This window comes from Diadema setosum, chromosome 15, assembly GCF_964275005.1.
Source record: "Diadema setosum chromosome 15, eeDiaSeto1, whole genome shotgun sequence".
Classification (NCBI taxonomy): Eukaryota; Metazoa; Echinodermata; class Echinoidea; order Diadematoida; family Diadematidae; genus Diadema; species Diadema setosum.
The window spans coordinates 35,200,700-35,223,952 of NC_092699.1; the positions used below are offsets into that span (position 1 = coordinate 35,200,700).

General features: G+C 38.2%; 1 protein-coding gene across 1 annotated transcript; it reads left to right on the forward strand.

Moving 5' to 3' along the window:
• The first annotated feature begins 253 nt into the window (after window positions 1-253).
• On the forward strand, window positions 254-22,791 carry LOC140238468 (leucine-rich repeat-containing protein 34-like). The gene is made up of 9 exons (XM_072318370.1): window positions 254-281; window positions 2,554-2,714; window positions 10,723-10,912; window positions 11,591-11,674; window positions 13,300-13,428; window positions 16,494-16,744; window positions 18,034-18,189; window positions 19,963-20,089; window positions 20,688-22,791. Exons 2-9 carry the CDS (start codon window positions 2,599-2,601, stop codon window positions 20,856-20,858), a joined length of 1,224 nt encoding a protein of 407 aa, XP_072174471.1. The 5' UTR covers window positions 254-281; window positions 2,554-2,598; the 3' UTR covers window positions 20,859-22,791.
• Window positions 22,792-23,253: the final 462 nt, after the last annotated feature.

A 23,253-nucleotide genomic window follows, 5' to 3' on the forward strand; every position in this document is an offset into this window, starting at 1 on the left:
AAGTGATAGTTTTACCAATGAGGCATTATCATTTTCTGTGTAAATACGTGCAGAGTCAAGTTGAAATTGAACTGGAAAGTGCTCAGATGCAGCTCGGCCTACTAGAACATGCATTCCGGAAGGTCCGAAAGTGGATCGGATGACTGCATCGTATCGCTCTAGCGTCGTGAGGAAATCCATAGCCGATCCGACTGCGACTCGACTATCCACGAAACTAGCTTAGCAACGTGTGACGCTACCGACACGAAACTGGTAGAAGTCAGCACCAAATAGCCGTTTTGGTAAGCGTATTTTCCGTTCCGTGATTGTAATGGGTTGTACCAAGGTGTAATTTGATAATTGATTTCCATATTTACCCCGAATAAGTGTGTTTTAAATGAATAAGCAAGAAATAAATACGCATCTATGTGTCGTGTCGATCTGTCTGTTCGAGTGTTTACTGCTTACACCGTAGTCCCACTGTACTGTAGGCCGTGTGATGTGTGCGGGTTCACGAGGCGTTCATCATGTCTTTGCTGTCTCAGTCACCCGGCGCCGCTGCGTGGCGGGCTGCTGGCTGTGCTGTGTTTATGCACGCGTGCCGAAAAACGTCTACAGCACTCGGTCGTTGCTACAAATAATAATAATAATAATAATACATACATACAATTTCTATAGCGCCGTTCTCCACTTTGATTAAATGCTCAAGGCGCTTTACAATTGTAGATCAAAGCAAACAGACTGAAAATACAAGTAAGTGGTAGGGTTGGACCTACTACTAATCGACCGCCTAATGTTTATTTGCTTGATAAGACTATTTAACACTGAAATTCACGTAAAGAACTTGACCTACGTGATTGAGAAAATCCAGCTCTATCAAATGCCATTGTTCCCTTTTCGATTCGAAGTTTCAGTTCAAAAATATCGCCGACGAACTTGCGTGGCCTCGTTTCAGCTCCCCGCGGTAAATCACGTTTTTAGGATCGACCGCTGATTTTGCATTGACAATGCACGTAAACCAAGTTGTATTGAACACCGTGTTGTACGAAGCTTTTAAGAAGCCTTTTAGAAACTTCCATAGACATTACATTGTCCTGTCATTACGATTCGGTGAAAATATTCATTCGAAATTTTGTCCTTGATTAAAACCATTAATGAACAGTGAATTATCGCGTTTTCCCACACCATCCTAATCTACATTCAAAGCCAATCCATTTTTATGTGCTTTGCGCGCAGAGAAGTGCGTACTAAGTGTTCAGTGCGCGAATTATACGCGGTCGGTTTCAATAAGGGTGGTCGATATGTAGTAGGGCTACCATACATCATCGTAATAGAAGAAGATGAAGAAGCAGAAAAAAAAAAGACATGAAAGTCAGTCTGTAAAGTATGTATTTTTATTTTTATTTTTTTTAATCATTATTATTTTTTTTTTGGAGGGGGTGGGGGGGGGGGGCTAAATCGTGATATCCGTCCCCTCTTGTCTGCGAGTGCGTCTTCACTATGTGCATAGTCTGTGGAGGTGGATCCTGACAGTCACCGGCTAACTTCAAGGCCAGTAGGCTAAAGCCTATGACAAAAATAATGGCAGTGAAATAGAGTGGTAAACTATTTCAGGATAAAGCCATTTTTTAAACCAAAAATATCTAGACCAGGTTCTAATCGGTGCAGTGGGTGGGTCTTTATTTTTGAGTCATGCATTTTCAGAGAAGTGGCTAGTACTAGGTACAGTGTATGAGGCCCATGTCCATGCATTCTTACTAACTATTGTTTAGGCCTAGCAATAAGTAGCGTTACAATGTAGGGCGTAACATTTTGTGGCTTTTCTCTTTCGTACTTCTGAAGACTTCTGGAGATTATGGGCTGTTGATTGCTGTTGCTGGGAAGTGATTCTAAGCCAGGAGGGTGCTAAAAAAAAATGAATGTTTGTATTGCTTTGTGTTCATGCATGATTAATTTTAAATCTTTTGACATGTTGTGGTTTATCACTTGTCTCTCTAAAATATTTTGGGTTTTGTGATCTTTGAACTGTTTAATTTTCATATTTTTTTTAGGTCTTGTGCTGATCAGAAAATTATCAAAAAGTAGACCCAGGACCAACCCCTCAATCGCTTTGAAGAAGGGTGATAATAATTTGAGTAGGTGCCTTCATTCTTGATGCTGTGTATGACACACCATGGGATTTTCAGTGACACAACTTCGAAGTTTCATAATTTGAACATCATAGTATGCAACTGTGTATTCTGCCTGCACAAAGCTCATACCTTGCTTATGTGTCAGGCAAGATAAAGTACTTGAAAGTCTTCTTTCTTCTTCACAATGCAAAGGTGCCTTGGTTATTTGAGACTTGCTTTGCTGCATACATGTACTGTTGAATATACAAATTGTATCTATGACACACCATGGGATATTTATGTACAATGTACATTAGTTTGAAACTTGAAGCCAGTGAATAATTAACCTTCAACCATCACAGGGGCTGCCCACTTTATCCTACCAATACACAAACAGTTACCAATGGTAATGTACATAACAGTAGATATTTTCTTTGTTTGCGTTCATTTTGTTTGATGCCAGATTGAATAGTCTACCGTCCCGTTAGAGCTAGAGCAAGTCCAAGTCATGGTGGATCCAGCGTCCCTCCAGACGCGGTATGAGGATGTGTGCGAAGAGCTGCAGCTGAAACCATGTGCCTTCATCATGAAGGTCATGGACAAGGAGCGGGAAGAACAGATCATGTGAGAATTCTTCCTTTGTTTACTGCTGTAGTTGTTACGTTTAATATCCCTGCGTCTGTTTGTGGGATAGGAAGATATACAAGTCCTTTTAGTCGATATGATTTGTGTCACAAAAAAGAGTTCTGTGTCTCTCTTTCATTTGAGTCAGTGAGAACAGTCAGTGAGAACCAAGTTGTGATGGGATTTCTTGGGCACGCAAAACTCAGAACAGGTTTGATCGGGGAACACTATGGCACGGCATGATTCCAAAATAACTCCATCCCATTACAAGCGTGGAAAAAAACACCAACAATCAAGAAAGTGTGTACAAATTTACAATGTATTTTATCAATATGGATGGAACTTTTGATCGAAGCACACTTCAAAGTATCATTAGCCTATCTCATTCCAGGCTGTCTAGTGATTTCCTGTTGTCAAATTATGCATGCAAATATTTTATTATGTGAAAATACACTGATGTATTGCATAAGATACATTCTCAAATTGATGTATTCATTGACTGTCAGTCTAGAGTCAATGGTTTCTTTGATGTGTCTATTGTTTATTTTTTTATTTATTTTGCATGGATGTCTGCTCTAGAAACTAGTGATAGAGAATCATAAAAATCTTCTGCAATAGCATCAAACAAAAATGGTAACACCTACTAATATTCAAGGGTGTGGTATTTGTGTTTTCAGGGGAAAACTAATGATATTAGTTATTTTTCTATTGATTGTTATGATCAATACAAAAATATGAAAATTGTTTGTATGGCATAGCATAGTGTCAATTTTGTTTGTTTGTTTGTTAGTTTCTTTTTTTTTTATAGTTTAGAGGAAATTCACTTTGTACTGTCACTCCAGACAGTAACTATGTACAGTTGAACCTCTCGTATCCGGACAAGTCGGGACCGGGGCTCATCCGGATAAGGGATTTGGCCGGATACGGGAGACTCAATGCTTTATACATGTACATATACATTATGTACTGATGTAGCCCATGTAGTACCACACGTAGTAATGTGTATACTGCAACCTTTTCATTGTTACACTCAGTAACAGACCCCAAAATAGAGGTGTATGTTAATGTTGGAAGTAATATGTAATTCATAGTGTTTGTGTAGGAGTTCTCAAGGAGTTGGGAATCCCCCTTTCCTCCCGTAATTATAAAAAAAAAAAAAAATCACGGCGAGATTGCGTCCGTATAATAGAGAGATCCGGATAAAGGGAGGCCGGATAAGAGAGGTTCAACTGTATGATGACAGGAAATTACTGCATAGCTGATTATTCCTTATCTGCTACAGACAGTTTTAACTTTTGAATTGTGTGGTAAAAGACTAATTGGTTGTAGTCAAGCTTTTGATGCTGTTCTTTGTGCATGCCATCATTAATTGATGATTCTTTGTGAGAATTACTGCAATTTCCCCATTGACTGTTGTTTTACTGTAAATTGTATGATTAGACATTCAGCGCTTGAGTGCACAAATTTGGTTTAGATCCAATTTTCGACCATGGTTTAAATTTAGTCCATGGACTAACACAAGCAGGAATATAGGCACACCTTTGACAATCACATTAGCATAAACCTTGGTCTAGATTTAGACCACAGTAGTAAACTCGGGCCTAACTGTATCATGTTGGAAATCCCACAAACTAATACATGTATCAAAGTGAGACCAAAAAAAAAAATAAATAAATAAAAGAGAAATATTTTCGAAGTTTGTTTGTTTGTTATTTTCAATCATGGCAATGTAGTGGTAAAAAGTATAGAACAATTTCTGGAATCGTCTATGAATTTTGTTTCTTTGATTCTTCAGAAAGATTGTGTATCAGAGACGGTTCCCTAGTAATTCAAAGAGCTTTGAAAAGGAAATTCTTGCTCCTAACTACCAATTTCCCCACACAAAACCACACAACATATGGAATCCTCAATTTTTATGGTTCAGTTAGAGGAACAGATTGGAGGGACTATGATTTCAAGAGCTTTTCCCCCAAGTCAACCATTTACTGAATTCATTGTAGTGACATTGTCGAGTCCCAGACCTGGAGTCTAGCACATGTTTCTTCGTAATTTTACTTTTATCAGACTATTTTTACAAGAAGGTACATGTGTAGGGCTAATTTGAACAGGTCTTGTTGTTTTTCTCTCCTACATTACAGAAGTTCATATGCTGATACATTACTTGAAATTAATTGTGTGCCTGGGATAACAACTTGTACGCAAGTGATTCAAGGAAGGTGTGCCTGGACAACTATGCAAACGCACACGAGTGCATGCCGTAGACTTATTGGCCTCACTGGCGTTCGTGTCATTGTGGCGGCACACTGTCCTTGAATTGCGTGCATTGGCATTGTTCTCTCAGGCACACAACAAATTTTTTTTTGTTTGTCCATTGTTGTTTTGATTTGTAGCTGTGTTGTCTGTGATTTGCATGATTTTGATGTGTAGATTCAGGGTGCTTCGTAACTTTATTTTACCATTTGCCCAGTTGGGCAAGCAGATTTTCAATTTTGCTGCAAAACACTTGCCCAAACATTAATTTCATTTGCCCAAAAAGAAAGTCTAAAATTTAAGGAAATAATACAGAAAATCATGTGCTAGTCAAGGGTTTAAATAATAAAAAAAAAAAGATTAGAATAAACAGCAAACATTGATTAACAAGCTTGGTCCGATCAAGTGTTGCCGTTGGTTTTCTTTTTTCAGGTTTCTTTGAACCCAAGAGTGTTGGAAAGTTGCTGAAATGAAATATAAAGTGCATTGCATCTCTAAACAACCATTATCTTTGGGCTTCTGTATAGTTGACTTTGTGGGTTTGTTGGGGGGAATAAGTGAAAAAAAAGGTGGCTTCAAAAATTTTGCTTGCCCAATTCAAGCAAGCATTTGTTCTCATTGTTCAAAAACACTTGCCCAAATTTCATTTTCACTTGCCCCTGGCAATCGGGCAAGTGCTTATGTAGCACCCTGTAGATTATAGAGTGTGGTAGTCAGTGCTGGCGAACTACTAGGATCTGTCCCTCAGATCAACTGTTTGATGTTTTAACTAAAACTTGACTTGAATTTCAAACATCACATAATCTTGGGACAAAGGTGGGAGCTTCAGGAAAAGTAAGTATCAGATTGTTTGTTTGTTTGTTTGTTTGTTTGTTTGTTTGTTTGCTGTTTCTTCTCTTCTGTCTTCTGTTTGCAGTGGTTGCTCTTTGTATGCTCACACACCATTACCTGCTCTTTGCATTCAACAAGTAGAAAAGTTAATGCATACAAAATGTGTGTGTGTGTATGTGTGTGTGTGTGTGTGTGTGTGTGTAGATAATGTAAACATTTGATTACATATATTCAAGCAAGGCAAATAAGATTTTATACTTTTTTATTCAATCTTCATGTTTTTCTTCCTTTAGATGCACAGTAATGTCTGTAGGACAGATTGTTAATTTAGTTATCCCATTCAAGTATTATACAGAGTGTCATTATGTTTTTGTTTTTGTTTTTCAGTAACCACATTTTAGTAATTTATTAGAAGTAGCCATGGATTATAATGTAACAAGTTTTTTTTATCATTATGACTTGAAAAAACAAAATCATGCCACCTCATTTTTGTAGTCTGCTAACAACTTGTGATTATCAACATGATTGTTGGGTTTAACGCACAACCCACACCATGTCCTGCAATCCAATGAAAATATTATTGATTTGTAGATTTGTATTTGAACGGGACTCACAGGTTCCCACAACTACAATGCAATCGCTAATTTCATACAAGCAACACATCGCACCGATGTGTTGGCTCAGTGAGTAGAGTGGCTGCCCTCACAATCGGGAGGTCGTGGGTTCAAACCCCGGCCGCGTCATACCAAAAGACGTTAAAAGATGGGAGTTGCTGCTACCTTGTTTGCAGTTCAACAGTTGAAAAGGTTAGAGCAACGTCGATCTGGCGCTGCTCAGTGGCTGCCGGGCCCACGATCAATTGGGCAAAAAGAATTTCCTTTCTTGGACAATAAAATTTGGAGTTTATATCCAAAACAATTATTATTATTATTATTATTTTTTGAAATTATGTTAATAATTATGGCTTCAGTTCAATTTGATTTTTTTTCCTTTTCACTTGCTTTTTTCTTTCAAGGAAGCAGTATTAAATGAAAGCAGCTAAATGTAAAAAAAAAAAAAAAAAAAAAAAAAAAAAAAAAAAATGGGTCTGCTGAATGTTAGTTGTGCACCTCACATTGCATTTGCAATTCACCTTTTCCCGCCCTTAGTTTGGTCCCAGCTGCATACACAGCTTGTGTGTTGTGATTCACTGTTTTAGACAAAACATTGTAATTTTAGACAACCTTCACCAAAATAATGTTGTCAAGGTAACATGCTACATTTTTATTTCAAAGTATTAAAAAATGTGGAACATATTACATAAACGAAATTTCAAATTTAAACAACATGATACATTTAGATGGCATGTCAACAACAGCTGCAACATTAATCACTCAATATACAGCAGCCAAGGTCCTAAAATCAGTTTAGTTATCAAATAGTTGTTGTTGTTTTTTTACTTCCTCATTATCCAGTTGATGCAGATATAATGCATTGGCCACATTGTACTAGCATTTTATTTGTTGTTTTTTCACAACTTTGATGAGTCATCACTCTGTCAACATGCAAGATTATAGTTTGCATGGCAATGTGATGTTCGAAGTACATGAAATACTTGAAACGGTGATAGATTAAAGAATTAGAATTGTATGAATTAGTGACAGTAAAATGACTTCTATTCAATATCAACAGAAAAATCAGTGAATAATTGCATTTATTGATAACACATTCCACTGCACAGATAGTAATCAACGATTCCCCAGGTTCATTCAAGCCTTCACTTTCAAAAGAATTTCCAAAACTTGATTACTTCTTGGGGTTTTTTTCTGTATAATATGAGAAAGTTCAGAACTAAAACACAGATGTGCGATATGAGGAAAAATGAATGATGGAAATGGCGACAACGTTCAACAAAAAAAAATTGTTGTTGGAGGGACTTTTGCAAAAGAAAGCTTTCTTTACACCCTAAAAACAAAGTGCAATCTCTATGACTGTTGGAGATGCTGTATTCATTCTCACCTTTTCTAACACAAAAGTTTAACGTTTATATTATCATTTAAGTAAATATTGTGTTGCTCATATAGAAGCACCAAGTACAGACACATTGCACATTTGATAGTCTAGAAAAGTTTTATCATCTTGATTATAATTCCATTAGATGTAGCCTCTACCATACATGTAGTACTTCTTTTTGGACTGTCATTCACAGCTACATTGTACGATACACTCCGTAGTGTTAGACCGCATTATTCAAGAGAAACTATTCTTAAGAGTGTCATCTTACAAGATCAATCTTATTGACATATGAAGTCCATTATTAAATACTGTATAATATGTTGAATATTTCACGAGGCTTTTATTTTTGCGCAAATTTCACGAGGCAGGTGCTATTTGCACATTTAAAGACACGCAAAACTACAGACTCTGATCCCGACATGAATGTGACATGCATGCATACATTTCTCCATTCAGTAACTGTACTCCATGTTCATGAATTGTCAAGAAGTCCCAATTCGTAAAACATAAGACTCGCTAATAATATGGTATATCTCAGTTTTGGGGTGAATATACAGTACCCCCTCATGGTATTGAAAACATGTTGATTATTAAATAATCATTTTTTTTTTTTTTTTCATTACAGCTACTGTATTACATGTTAATGTAACTGTAGAGATGAGACTAATAATCATCCCAGGGTGTAAAATCAGCCAGAATGGTCATTGGATCAGTCAGTGAAAAAACAAAACAAAACAAAAATAAAAGCAAATGCAGGTTGCTGATTGAATGGATATGTAGGTACAAGATTGTGTTTGCTGTCCAGCAAAATCTCAGAGCTCTGCGCAAATCTATGCATGCACATTTTGCAATTCAACACTTATTGCACACATGGAACACTTTTTGCCCACTTTGTGTGCAAATGTTTTTGTGAAAATGATGGCACATTACACCCCCCCCCCTTTTTTTTTTTTTTTTACATACACTCTCTGTGCATCCCTGCTGTACTATAACAATATTGCATGATTTATCACTGTATTCAAGAGACACAGTTGCATATAATTATAGTGTGCACAAATGACTGGTGATCAATCAAATGAGGAATTCCTTTTCATTTCATTGGTGCATTTTTCTCTGTTTTTGAATGCAAATCTGTGAAAAAGATGCCACAACACAATGTCCTTGGAGTATTTTTATTTCATCTTTATGTATTGTATCCCTGCCGTATACAGCAAATGCACATGATTCATCCCTGTAGGCCTATGTGAGAAGCACAGTTACAAGTGTCGTTTGAACAATTAACTGCTGTTCGCTCAGGGATGATGCCACTGTACTTTTGGGAGGTTGGCCCTTCATCATTTTGACAGTCTGTGTATCCATATAGATTTTAATCTTTTTATACATAAATCTATTTCTTTTTCTTTAGATCACAATAACTTGGAATATCACCGTCACTTTTATAATTTGTTTCAAATGATATTACCTACACACTATGCATTGAAGCATATGACCATAGCATTTTGGTGAATAGAGTTTGATCAAATTCTTATGAACTTGAGGGTTAAATTGAAATATTTAGCTTTCTGCTTGTTGCTAAATATCAGCAGAGATTGTCCACCTGAGTTTTGTTAAACTTGTGTGCTTAATTGACAGTTTATATATTCAATCATATTCAATTGCATTTCATTTCTAATATGTGAAGACATCAGAGCTGACAATATAATATGATTTTATCATTTGATCTAATTGTAAATATAGAACTAAATTTTGAACAGGTACAGAGAAAAAAAAAGTTTTGAAATTGCATAATTTGTAAAGTTATGATGTTGGTATAAAAATAATATTGGTAGCCAACGCTTACTGCAAATGGGCAATAGGCGGACCTTACAATTCATGCAAAAGTGAGACACATGATATTTGTCAGAGATTTCATAAAGGGTCGGGGAAGGACAAGGAGGTCGCACAACTGCGATGATGTTTGAGTCGGGCACTTTTGAGTTATGCATTTGATGTTAGATGGCACTGATACATGTAGACTCCCATCCTGTATGCATTATACAATGTAGGTTACTGGGGTTGATATGGCACTGTGTTGGCAGCACACCAGTCCACAGCTCCATGTCAAAATAAGCACTTAATTAATTAAATCAGATTGTCTGCACACACACAACAAAAAAAAAAAAGAAAAAAGAAAAGGCATACATGTACAATGCTAATTACTCTCATTTGTCACAAAGCAGTTGTCATTCCTCCATGAGAAGAAGCAAAAAAAAAAAGGAAAACAAACAAAACAAAACAAACCAAAGCAAGAATAGGGCAAAAGAGAATCATAAATCAAATGTTTGGGTTTTTTTTATATGAGAAAAAAAAGCAACAATGACAAAAGTAGTTGATGGCTGCATGCAAATGCTCGCATAGATTGTCATCATTTACTGTCCTATTATTGAATCATAAAGTTTATTTATGCTGTATAGCATACTGTAGGCCTACATGAAATATCTTACGTATGAACATTGTGTGGATTGTGCTATTTGCATTGATAGGTCCAAGAAGAATATTTGATTGTAAAAAACAAACAAACAAACAAAAACAGAATTATTGAAAATGAGAACAAAAAAATATAAAATAGAAATACAGTACTGGAATACATAGAAAAACTGACTGGGGGTGTGATGGATCTGTCTGATTTTACATCAATTGTATACTGTCTTGATTATTAAGATGTCTTATTAATGAAAAAGATATCGAAAGCGAGAAAAAGAAGCAACTTCATTTGGTGAAACAAAGGGATTTCTGATGTCTGATGATATCATCAAAGGTGAATGGAAAACCAGTCTTTGAATATTGTACACCCATCATAACTCAGTCTTCTCTTTTACAAATTTTCTCTGTTTGCTATCAAAAGTGAAGGTAGGAGTTCTGACTGTTTTGACTTTGGAATTTGATCTTTCAGTGACCCCAAGGACTACATGGATCTGGTGTTGCCGGGCAACAATCATCTTCTAACGGACAAGAAGCTGCAGGACGAGGATGCCATGGTGCTCCTGAAGACGCTGGTCAACAACACCTTTGTGACCGGTCTGGACATGAGATACAACCAGCTGACCGACCAGGGGGCAGCCCACATGACGGAGCTCCTTAAGGTACAGGAACTTTCACCGAGGTCATGTGACTGAGGTGCCTGGTGTTGATTGGGTGGACAGTAACTCCCAGGGTAGAGCATGTGCTTTGTTAAATGTAGTGAAGAGATTTTTTTTTTCTTTGCATAGGATCATAGGCCCATCAAGAGGTTGTTTGTTTATAGTTGATGCAATGATGTGCAGTATACTTTAGTATTAAACCTCCTATATTGATCGATCGTTTCAATTGATTGATCAACTCAATTGATTGCCATCTTTAAGATCTCGAGGTTTTGCCACTATCACCACAAACTTCCCGCAAAGCTTCTTGCGAAACTTCTTGCAAAACTTCCCACTCACACTTGATCCAAAGATCAAGAAGTTTGGCTGCCAGTATGAACGGATGTCAAAAGATCACAAGGACTTCGCGATCTCAAACTTCCCAATCTTTTCTCAGTCTGACCACTCCAAATGTATGTTTGCACAATGAAGATTTGAGCTACTTTCTGTTCTATTCTGTAAAATGCAAGATTGGGTATATTAAAGAATTTTTGTTGATATAGTTGATGATTGGTTTCATAGCAAGCTGTCCTTACACATTATATTACTTGTTATTAGAAAGAAAAATTAGAAATCTTGGTAAATAGATTTTGAAACTATATATCACTGTCTTGTTTTCTCCGTTCCTCCTCCTTTCCCTAGGAAACATGCTGTCTGAAGAGATTGAGTCTCATGTGCAATGATGTTGGTCCTGAAGGAGCTGTTCACATCGCTAACGGACTTCAGGTAAAAATCAAGTGAATGTACAGTGTACCTACAGAAAACCATCGCAGTTTCATGAAACTGAGAAAAGAATTTAAAACAACAACAACAACAACAACAACAACACTTGTTCCAGTTCCATCATTTAGCATTAGATTATAATTAATGCGTACTGTGGGAAGCACATGACATGTTTTTATGCCTCCGCCACGAAGTGGTGCCGGAGGCATTATGTTTTCGGGTTGTCCGTCCGTCCGTCCGTCCGTCCTTCCGTCCGTCCGTCCGTCCGTCCTTCCGTCCGTCCGTAATGAATTTTGTGGACAAGGTAACTATCAAAACCTGTTGAGGTATCCTAATGAAACTTGGCATGTATGTGTATTAGGGGGTGAAGTTGTGCCTATCAACTTTTGGGTGCACATGCTCAAGGTCAAAGGTCAAAAGGTCAAGGTCAAATACATAAAATTTCACTTTTTCCACCATATCTACTGAATGCCTGAAGATATTTTCTTGAAACTTAGTGTATACATGTATTACCCAATTAAGATTCTCTGGTGAAAGTTTGGGTCATGAGGTCAAAGGTCAAAGGTCAAAAGGTCAGGGTCAAATACATGAAATTTCACTATTTTTGCCATATCTATTGAATGCCTGAAGATATTTTCTTGAAACTTAGTGTATACATGTATTACCCAATTAAGATTCTCTGGTGAAAGTTTGGGTCATGAGGTCAAAGGTCAAAGGTCAAAAGGTCAAGTAAAAATATCAAAACTTCTTTTTTTTCTCCGTGCCTTGGAAAATTGTTCAAGGTATCTTCATGGAACATAGTATATACATGTACTGACTGGAAGTGATTATCTAGAGAATGTAGGGTTCATGGGGTCAAAGGTCAGGGGTCAAAGGTCAAGTGCAACACTTCAAAATTTTACTATTTCCCTCATATTTATGCAATGCCAGCAGGGTTATTATTTTTTTACACTTGGTGTATGCATGTGTAACCTAATAGAAATTCTCTGGAAAGTTTTTTTTTTCTTCTTTTTTTGCCTCAAAGGTCAAAAGGTCAAAGATCAAGTGAAAGTGCTGAACTAACTTTTTCCTCCGTATCTCTCGAAGTGGCTCAAGTTATCTTGAAACTTAGTACATATCGTCAGTTGAGAATGATAAGGGCGTTAAGTTGTCACAAAACCCATAGTGTTCAAGATAACTTAACACCCTTCTCATTCTCAACAGACGATATTATGCATGTTCTACCTGAAAGTGATTATCTTATGAATTTTAGGGTCAAGGGCCAGATGAAAATGGTAACAATTTACTATTCAATTCAGAAATTGCACTTTTTCTCCACACCTGTACCTTGAAAATTACTCAATGCCTAAATGTATGAATGGGTCAAAGTCAAGTTAAAGTCCTTAAATCCCTAGATACATGCTCTCCTATTCATCCAATTAAACCTAGGTCAAGGAAGGTGAACATTCAAGACATTTGTGACAAACTTGTCATTTCAATATTTTGCCAATTTTGTGAAAATGTAATCACACATTGTCCACATGTACTATCTAGACCTATTGGAAAAATCATGCATTATGGCGGAGGCATACCAGTCGCCAAAGCGACATTTCTAGTTTAATACTGTATCCTAATTTGTTTGTTCGCAGGTGAACGAAACTCTACAGGAGCTGAAGCTGAATGGAAATAAGATCGGAAACAAAGGGGGCATGGCCCTGGCCGGTATGCTACAGGTCAACACAGCCCTCCAGTCACTGGACATTGGAGATTCTGACCAGGTCAGTCAAATGTTATTTGTTTGATTGAGTGGATAGGTATGTATGTGTGTGTTTGTGTGTCTGTGTGAACTGTTTTTTCTGCTTTGATGTATAACTATCACAAACGTGGTAAAGCAGTACATATAATGTGGGTCTTGTTATGCAAGATTGTCTGAGTGTGTTTATCATGATTAATAGCACTGTGTTCATGAACATGTAGTATTTTCAAACTCTGGTTCATTGTTTTTAAATGTCACAATGAGATTTGGAGGATTTCCTTGTACATACTTTTGTAGTGAGAGTTTCAATGTAGAACAAATAGAGTCAAAAGGGGCCTGAGCTTTCGATCCTAGCAGAATCTTCGTCAGAGGCAAAATGACAAACAGGCAGGGAAAGCAATCACATATAAGGACTTCACACAACAAGAACAGACAGGGACAGGCTGGGTACACAAAACAAAGAAAACAAAGGAGAGGGTGGGAAGTCATGGGCAAGGAGCCCAACAGGTAAAGGGAGGGGGATTAAAGCAGGAGGGTGGACAGACAAAAGGCAGAGGAGAGCGGACAGACAAAAGGCGGAGGAGGGTCAGTGATGATCATGAGGATCAGGGAGGCAACCATTGAAGGAAAGGATGAATAGGGAGGCAACATCAAAGAAGGTAAGGAACACCAGAAGGATATGGAAGGGGAAAGAGTGAAAAAAGCAACAGCAAGGGAAGGGGGGGGGGGGGGGGGGTGGCTGAGCAAACAGAGAGCCCTTAAGGTGTACCAGGAGGAGGCAACAAAAGGAAGTAATCAAACATATCAAAGTTTATACACATATAGTAATGGCAAAAATGGCAATGAAATAACAGTAATGAAAAAGATATACATTCAAGTCTGGCAGCATTCACTTCATAGATAAATATTAAGTATGTTATTATGCGATTTAAAAAAAAAAAAAATCACTTCATTCTCAGATGACATCCCCATGCCCCCCAAAAATAAAAGAGTATTTTGATATATTTCCTTTTTTTTCATTATGCCTCCGCCACGAAGTGGTGCCGGAGGCATTATGTTTTCGGGTTGTCCGTCCGTCCGTCCGTCCGTCCGTCCGTCCGTCCTTCCGTCCGTCCGTAATGAATTTTGTGGACAAGGTAACTATCGAAACCTTTTGAGGTATCCTAATGAAACTTGGCATGTATGTGTATTAGGGGGTGAAGTTGTGCCTATCAACTTTTGGGTGCACATGCTCAAGGTCAAAGGTCAAAAGGTCAAGGTCAAATACATAAAATTTCACTATTTCCACCATATCTATTGAATGCCTGAAGATATTTTCTTGAAACTTAGTGTATACATGTATTACCCAATTAAGATTCTCTGGTGAAAGTTTGGGTCATGAGGTCAAAGGTCAAAGGTCAAAAGGTCAAGTAGAAATATTAAAACTTCTTTTTTTTCTCTGTACCTTGGAAAATTGTTCAAGGTATCTTCATGGAACGTATAGTATATACATGTACTGACTGATTATCTAGAGAAGGTAGGGTTCATGGGGTCAAAGGTCAGGGGTCAAAGATCAAGTGCAAGACTTCAAAATTTTACTATTACCCTCATATTTATACAATGCCAGCAGGGTTATTTTTTTACACTTGGTGTATGCGTGTGTAACCTAATAGAAATTCTCTGGAAAGTTTTTTTTTTTTTATCCTTTTGCCTCAAAGGTCAAAAGGTCAAAGATCAATTGAAAGTGCTGAACTAACTTTTTCCTCCATATCTCAGAAGTGGCTCAAGTTACCTTGAAACTTAATACATATTATGCATGTTCTACCTGAAAGTAATTATCTCATGAATTTTAGGGTCAAGGGCCAGATGAAAATGGTAACAATTTACTATTCAATTCAGAAATTGCACTTTTTCTCCACACCTGTACCTTGAAAATTACTCAATGCCTAAATGTATGAATGGTTCAAAGTCAAGTTAAAGTCCTTAAATCCCTAGATACATGCTCTCCTATTCATCCAATTAAACCTACGTCAAGGAAGGTGAACATTCAACACATTTGTGACAAACTTGTCATTTCAATATTTTGCCAATTTTGTGAAAATGTAATCACACAGTGTCCACATGTACTATCTAGACCTATTGGGAAAATCATGCATTATGGCGGAGGCATACCAGTCGCCATAGCGACATTTCTAGTTATACCACAAAGTGTGCGGGCAGTTTGATGCAGACTGATTTGCCACCTCGTGTTTACAAATTGAAGCTTGTATAGATTGGTAGAGTTTGTAAGAAGATTCATGCAAAACCTTGTGAGAGAAATTTGGTCTTGTGGATTGCACAAAAAGTCTATCATTCTATTAAAGGATGCGGTTCAAACCCTGCCGTGGCATTTGTGTCTTGGAAGCACACACATTATGAAATTGGTATTAAAGTGGGAATACCTTTAGGAAGCTGAACATTAACCCACTGAGGATAAGCTGATTTTCCTATAACAAATGTTTCCCATCAACGGCCTGCCCCAGTATACTCAGGACTAGTCGTCAATGGGTTAAAGTGAGTGGAATTTGAATGCTTGTGGAAGCCTAGCCAATAGACCAGTTCATAATTCCACTTTGCGCATGAGCAGAAAAAGGTCATTTGTACCAACAGGCATTTTGGTTTATTAATTCACTGAGATAAGCATCTGTGATGTGATGATTATTCATGTGATCCTTATCTAAATAGTGCTTGCCAGCACATCCACCTGACAGCAAGCCTGGTACAGCATGTATGTGGCAATATCAAAAGAAAAAGGTTGTTATTGCATTCAATACGAAACAATGAATTAGATGCCTGCTAAAGTGTCCACTGATGGACTATTCTGGTCACCTGGTCTAAACACAAGTTCATACTTTGTTTGAACACAAATTCCATAAATTGTTATGTCGGGCAAGCTTATGCATTATACCGCTTTGAAAACGAGTGAAGTGCCTAACCAACTGAGAAAAAAGAAAGGTCATTTGTACCAAAGTGTACATGAGCTAATTACGAACTGGCTTATTGGTCACTTTTCCACTTCCACCTCCATTTTCATACCCATCACTGATCAATTTCCACTCCCAATGACAGGACACGCAGAGCATGATCGCGTTTGCCACCGTCCTCAACTACAACAGCACGCTGAGGGCGCTGTGCATCAACCGCCCTCTGCTGTTCAGCCAGCAGGAGGAGACGACCATCCACTTTGCCAAGATGCTGAAGGTGAACAGCACGCTGACGGAACTCCACCTCCAGAAGTGCGACATCAAGGACACGGGGGCGGAGCGGCTGGCCGAGATGCTAGTTGAGAACATTGGCCTCAAGTACCTGGACCTGGCATGGTTAGTGTGCAAGTCATATACAGTGCAGTCCCGTTGAAATGAATGCTTGGGACCGGCAGTTTTCTTTTGTTATAACGAAATTTCGTTGTAACCGAACAAATACAATATATAACGAAAACAAGGAAGCCACGCATATATCATATTCTGTTTGTTGAATACTCGTCATACACTGGAAAACTTTGTGAACAATAAAACAAATAGTTATTCAATTTCAGATTATTGTGTTGCAATAGCGCAATTAAGTTCCCCTCGGAAACTGTGTGACACACCAAGCGAACACACAGTGATGTGACGCGTTCGCCCATGCAGAGACGCTATAAATGCTTGTTCCGCTACGTATTTTCAAAAGCAATCCTCATTTCGTTATAACGCAACACATTTCTTTTGTTTTTCTTTGTCACTGGCGCTCAGAAAAGACTTCGTTATAATGGAAATTTCGGTATGACCGTGTTCGTTATAAGCGAATTTTGTACCATAGACTTTAATGCCGATAATTTTGGGACTGGAAGTTTTACTTCGTTATAACGAAATTTTGTTATAACGTGTTCGTTGTAACGGGAGTGCACTGTATCACCTGGATAATCCCTGAATGCATTTGTTTTGATGGATGTAATTCATTTTATTTTTGTGTGTGTGTGTGTGTTAAGAACTATGTTTTTAGTTCATTAGCAATGCAGTTGGAGACTATTTTGTGTTATGCAAAGTTGTGCGAATAATAGTAATAGTAGTCATCGTCAACATCGCCGCTGTCATGATCATAGTAGTGCTTAGTAGTAGCAGTAGTAGTAATAGTAGTAGTAGGAGCAGTAGAAGTAGGAGTAGTAGTAGTAGTATATAGTAGTAGTAGTAGCGGTAGATAGATGTACTACGTTGTAGTTGTAGAAGTAGAAGTAGAAGCTGTAGTAGTATTATCACAATTCACAATACAGTATCTTTGAAGCAAAGCATCCCTTCTGTGCAATGGGATGTGAAAAAAGCTAGGTCCAACATATGACTGAGTAACAAATTTGTTACATACAGTATATTTGAAAGTGCAATAGGGATAAGATATTGTTTTCTCTCCATCATTTATTCAAATTAACATACTGGATAGTGCCATGAAATTTTCAGAAGACAAAAAAGAGGTATCAAGATATTAACTTATCTGAAATAAGTTAAATTCACATCAATGCATATTATATATGATGCCTGTGTTCAACATTGTGCAGCTGAATAAGGCTATATTATACTTTGCTTGGATTGTACAAAATCTGTAATTACTTTTTTTTTTTTTTTCGTCTCTTTTCCAGCAACAAGATACGGAGGGATGGGGCCAAGTACCTGTCACGAGTCCTCATGAAAAACACCCCACTAGAGATCCTGGACCTGGGCCACAACTGCATCGAGGACGACGGGGCCATGGACCTGAGCAAGGCCCTGGCCAGCATGAACACCAACCTTCACACGTAAGCCCCTCTCAGCTTAGCCTTTTGACAAGGCCCTCGATCTTGCTGTGTGGTGGTTATAATGGCAGAGCGAAGAGAGCCCAGCCAAATGCGACAGCATGAGGGCCTTTTGACATCTGCTTCACATATCATTATTCATGACACATTAACTGCCTGATTAATGGATATCAGTCAACCAATGGAATGGTGCACTGCCCACATCCTCCATCTTGGCATTGTCCGGCCTGTTTGCATGCATCACTGACCTCCCGTGGAGGCCAGTGGCATGCATTCACCATATGCAAATCAGGCTCGGATAGACAGACACGCAGATTGGTTGATTCTTGCTATCCAATTCGATCGGTAATTCACAAGGCTAACACATAAGGATGGGAATCAGATCTCAAAAGGCCCTCCCGCTGTCATGTTTGGCTGGGCTCACTTCGTTCGCCCCATTCGCTCATCACCATACAGTGAGAGGGCCTTGGCAAAAGGCTATTCTCAGCTGGATCCCCAACCCCATCCTCATCTTCTGTCTCTTTCTCTCTTCTGTCAATCTTTCTCTTTTCTGTTAGTTCATGATGCTGGGTTCCCACTGTTGTGCGATCTGCTGCGCATGCCAAGATTGACCATTGGTAGGTGATCATGGAATTTTTTTTTTTAATTTTGTGTCACAATAGAAATCGTGATCTGCATCGTGGAGTAATCGTGGTGATCATATCAGATATTGAGGTCAGTCATGGCAATCAAGATGACCACAGAAAAGTTTTGGACGGTTCAAAAAATTGTCTATGATCAATGCGATTGCCACGACTGACCTCAAGATATGATAAGATCTGATGCGGTCACCATGATTACTACAGTATTCAGATCACAATTTCAGTCATGGCACAAATTGTGATACGAGTAAATGAAAATTGCCCGATGAGCTACTAATGACCAATCGTGGCATGCGCAGCAGATAGCATGGAGTGGGAAACATATGGTTTGTGATAGAGCCATGTTGGTGTTTGAATGCACTGAGATATAAGCATCTGTGATATAAATAATCATTCATGTCATCTTCGTAATACTTGCCAGCACATTCACCTGATAGCAACAAAGTGTTAAAGCCTAGAATTTTGCAATATCAACAGGAAACGCTTGTTGATGCATTTTATGCAAAACAATGAAGTGGATGCTGCCCCAAGTGTTAATTGATGGGTCATGTAGTAACCTGGTCTATACACATGTTCATTCATTATTTGAACATGAATTTCATGAAATGGTACATCATGCAAGGTTGTGCAGTCACTCTGACGAGTGAAGTGCCGAACAGAAAAAGAAAAAAAGAAGGTCATTTGTGCAAATATGCACACGAACTAATTATGAACCGGCATATTCCACCATTGTGCTCCATCCATCTTGCTTCTACATAGTCTTGAGACAAGACTAAACTCGATTATAGTGAGTCTGTCCACTGTCTTCTATAAGGCTAGACGTTTGAGGTAAGGAAGCACCTCTCTGGAGACCTGAGGGCACTTTTCGTAACAAACTCATAATTCGAGAGAAACTGGTTAAATCATGTTGCAAAGTCTCTGCAAAAGTCTGTTTTGTATTATTTTTTTCTTTTAATATTATCGAGGTCAAAATGTAGTTGGTAAAAGAGAGAAAGTTAATATAAAAGCATTGTGATAAAACAGCTGAAATAGAACTCATCTTTCAGCGATGTGGTGCTTTACTAACTACACATGTACTGGCAAACTCTTACAGTATTTCTTCCTCTTTTATTTTGTTTCATCGTTTTCTGTACAGGTTGGTGGTAACAAGTAACAACATCCGGGCCCCTGGTCTATGTGCATTAGCGTATGCCATGGAGCAGAACCCAAACTTCAACAGCGTCTTTATCTGGGGCAACCATCACGAGGAGGAAGCATGCAATGTGAGTAAAAAACAAACAAACAAACAAATAAGAAAAGGAAATGAGATTTGTTTGTTGCTATGGTGACATCTTTTGATGTTGTTTGGTTCCTGTGCAAAAATTGAAGTCTATGGAAGGTGTGAAGATGTATGTCATATAGATATCCTAGTCCCTCCTGCACTAGTGTTATTCTGTAATTTTTGGTAGTCTTATATCCATTAATTTGATAGGTACCCTGTACTTTTTCAGCTTGCACACACTGACTGCCAGTAGGTATTGAGTGATGTGTCTAGATCAACGCAAATGACGCTCAGTGGACTTTTTTTTTTTTATTATTACTTGTGCTACTACAATTACAACTGCTACTACTACAACCACTTCTACTATTACTACTGCAGTATCTAGCTACTACACCTACTAGTATCTTTGCTGCAACTACTGCTATTACTTCTCTTTTTTTACTCCCGTCTTGTTCCGTCTTTGTTTTCCTTCTCTCATGCTGTCCTCCGATCCATCTCCCTCATCCATGATATGATATGCATAATTTATGCTTTTTTTTTTTTCATATTTGGCTGAATTGTTTTCACCACAATCTTTTTCTATGCTCTGTCCAACCCAGGCCTTCAACAAACTGCTGAAAGAGGGTCACCTGGACCTGGCCAAGACGGACGTCAAGCCCTACGTGGTGGACGGACACGTCTACCTCTCGGAGCTCTCCCACGGGATTAGGCGGCACTACTACTGGACACCATTCTACGGGCCTGATGTGGACAACAACAAAAAGATTTAGTCAGTGTGTGTGTGTGCGTTTTGACCAGTGCCGTCCAAACGGTTGTGCCGCCATCCAGTTATGCACTTCTCTGGAATGCCCGATGTAAAACTCTTCTTCCAAGAATGTGTACACATGATTCACGACTGTGCTCAGTGTTAATTCCCGTCAATGCTAATTGGATGCCCAACCATAATACCAGTTTGCGTCTCTCAGCTTAGGGAGTACAGTGTTATGAATCAAAAAAAATCCTGCCTTACTTTTCTTCTTCCTCTTCTACTTGAGCCATGGAATTTAACATCGTTGTGATAGATTACAACATGGTGGCTTCAATTTACAGATCTGAACTAATTACAGCACTTGGCATTTGATGCCTGTATCATACTATCAGAGGTTGATACATTATGGCCTATCCTAAACACTCTTTCTGCTTTGTTCCCAAATTGCTCTCTCGTTGGAGTGCTTTCTTCACCAACTGGCATAGATTTCTTGAAACTAATAATTGTCAGTGAACAGAGATTACCTAATCCCCCTAACCCCTGTTGTGTTACCAAGGCCTTCTCATTGGGACTGAGGCACATTGCTACACCTGAGTGGGCTTACCTATATCTACAACTAGGCCAAGTTTGGATGGATTACTTGAGTGCTGTCATACATCCCAAAGCTTTGCAGGTCAAGCCAAGTCCCTGCACACAAACATTTGTGAAGGCTTGAAGGATGGAATGCGGACAACTACAGGGAACTGATCTTAGTTTCAGAGTATTAGAGACTTCCATCTCTGAGACTTGCACACACAATATTTTTGTACTTAACTGCCTCAGGCTCACATTCCAATTCAAACTAATTTCCGTCCAGTGTTCGAGCCCGTCATTCAGTTTCTGCCATCTTCCATGTCGTACAGTGTATGGAGTTGGGTATGGAAGTGAGATACTTTTGATATTAAAGTTAAAAGAATTGTCCTTAACTGTCTCCCTATCCTATAGAACTTTCTCTTTTGAAAAGAGAGCATGATGAAATTGTTACCATGGCAACAACCAATCAGCTTTGAGTACAATGTATCTGATTTTTGGTCATTGCCATGATAGTTGCATATTGCACAGTTGTCATTAGTTTGATGGAATAGATCCCTTATACATAAATACACTGTAGTGTTCACACTCGTGCTGATAACCTGCACTTTCGTCAGTGAAAGTGGATCTGTCAATTGCTGCAATTTTGTAAAATTTGCATGCATTTTTCAAGACATATCAAGCTTGAGCTCAACTTTCGGGCCTCACAGGGCTTTTCTCTTTCGGCTGTTATCATTTTTTTTTTTTTACAGTATGTTGAAGGTATTCATCACTCTTGAATGCAATACATGTACAAAACACTTCCTTACTTTCTTGAAGCAGCTGGACTAATAGGTCAAGCAAGGTGCTTTTTGCTCTTGGATGGTTTCTATTAAAAATATTGCTCTGCTTTTGTGCTTTTTCAAATCCCACCTTAGATGTCTACAGAGAGAGACAGAGAGAGAGAGAGAGAGAGAGAGTATAATTAAATGGTGCAGCCTTTGCCCAAATTACAAATTTGTTTACAGCTGTAGGTAGAAATTCTTATTAAAATTTTGCTCACCACAGTAGAAACCTAACAGCAGTGTTCTCCGTAAACATTAAGGCAGCTCCATCTGACAAGCAGTTACTGTAAAAGGCAAAACATACTGTACACGAATGTTTTTGCTTGCCATATGTCCCTGCAGTTAATGTCTTGATTCAGTGGAATTTAAACGAAAGCGATTCATCTTACCCGGCCGAACATGAAGATTACTCGTGCAAATATATCCACTTTTACAGTGTAGATACATCTTGTATATCATGCATAGCAAATAGCTATATGGTTATTGTATTGTAAATGTTGACCTGTACAGTGTAAATATGTGATCTATTGTCGTGTATGGATTCAATAAAATGGTATACTATTGATAATAAAATCATTTGCATTCTTTCTTCTTTTTTTTCCAGATAGAGCATTTATTTATTATGTAAAGTTACATTTCTTTCATGACAGAATCCAACAACACCATGCAGAAGTCTTTCATTTTACTACTCATGGTCACATTACAATTGTACATGTACCATATTTAGCAGTGTATTATCCTCACCTTTCTTGCAGTCTTGCTCATGGCAAACATTACCAACGACTTGGTAACTCTGGCGCGAAAGATAACTGTATTCCTAAGTAATTGCAAGTGTCACAAGTACATATTGTACCACCAAATTTCAAATACAGTAAATTGGCCAAAACTTGGAGATATGCTAATAATATGCAGGTATTGTTATGCACACACATACACAGTACTCACAGTGTGGACGTATTCCTAAGCTCATGAAGCTCAATAAAAATACATTGTACAGCAATTAAACTTAGTCTGGCATACAAC

Coding starts and splice junctions, on each gene's coding strand:
- LOC140238468 (XM_072318370.1), top strand. CDS start 2,599: ATGGTGGATCCAGCGTCCCTCCAGACGCGGTATGAGGATGTGTGCGAA. Junction 10,913..11,590: donor ACATGACGGAGCTCCTTAAG/GTACAGGAACTT, acceptor TCCTTTCCCTAG/GAAACATGCTGTCTGAAGAG. Junction 13,429..16,493: donor ACATTGGAGATTCTGACCAG/GTCAGTCAAATG, acceptor TCCCAATGACAG/GACACGCAGAGCATGATCGC.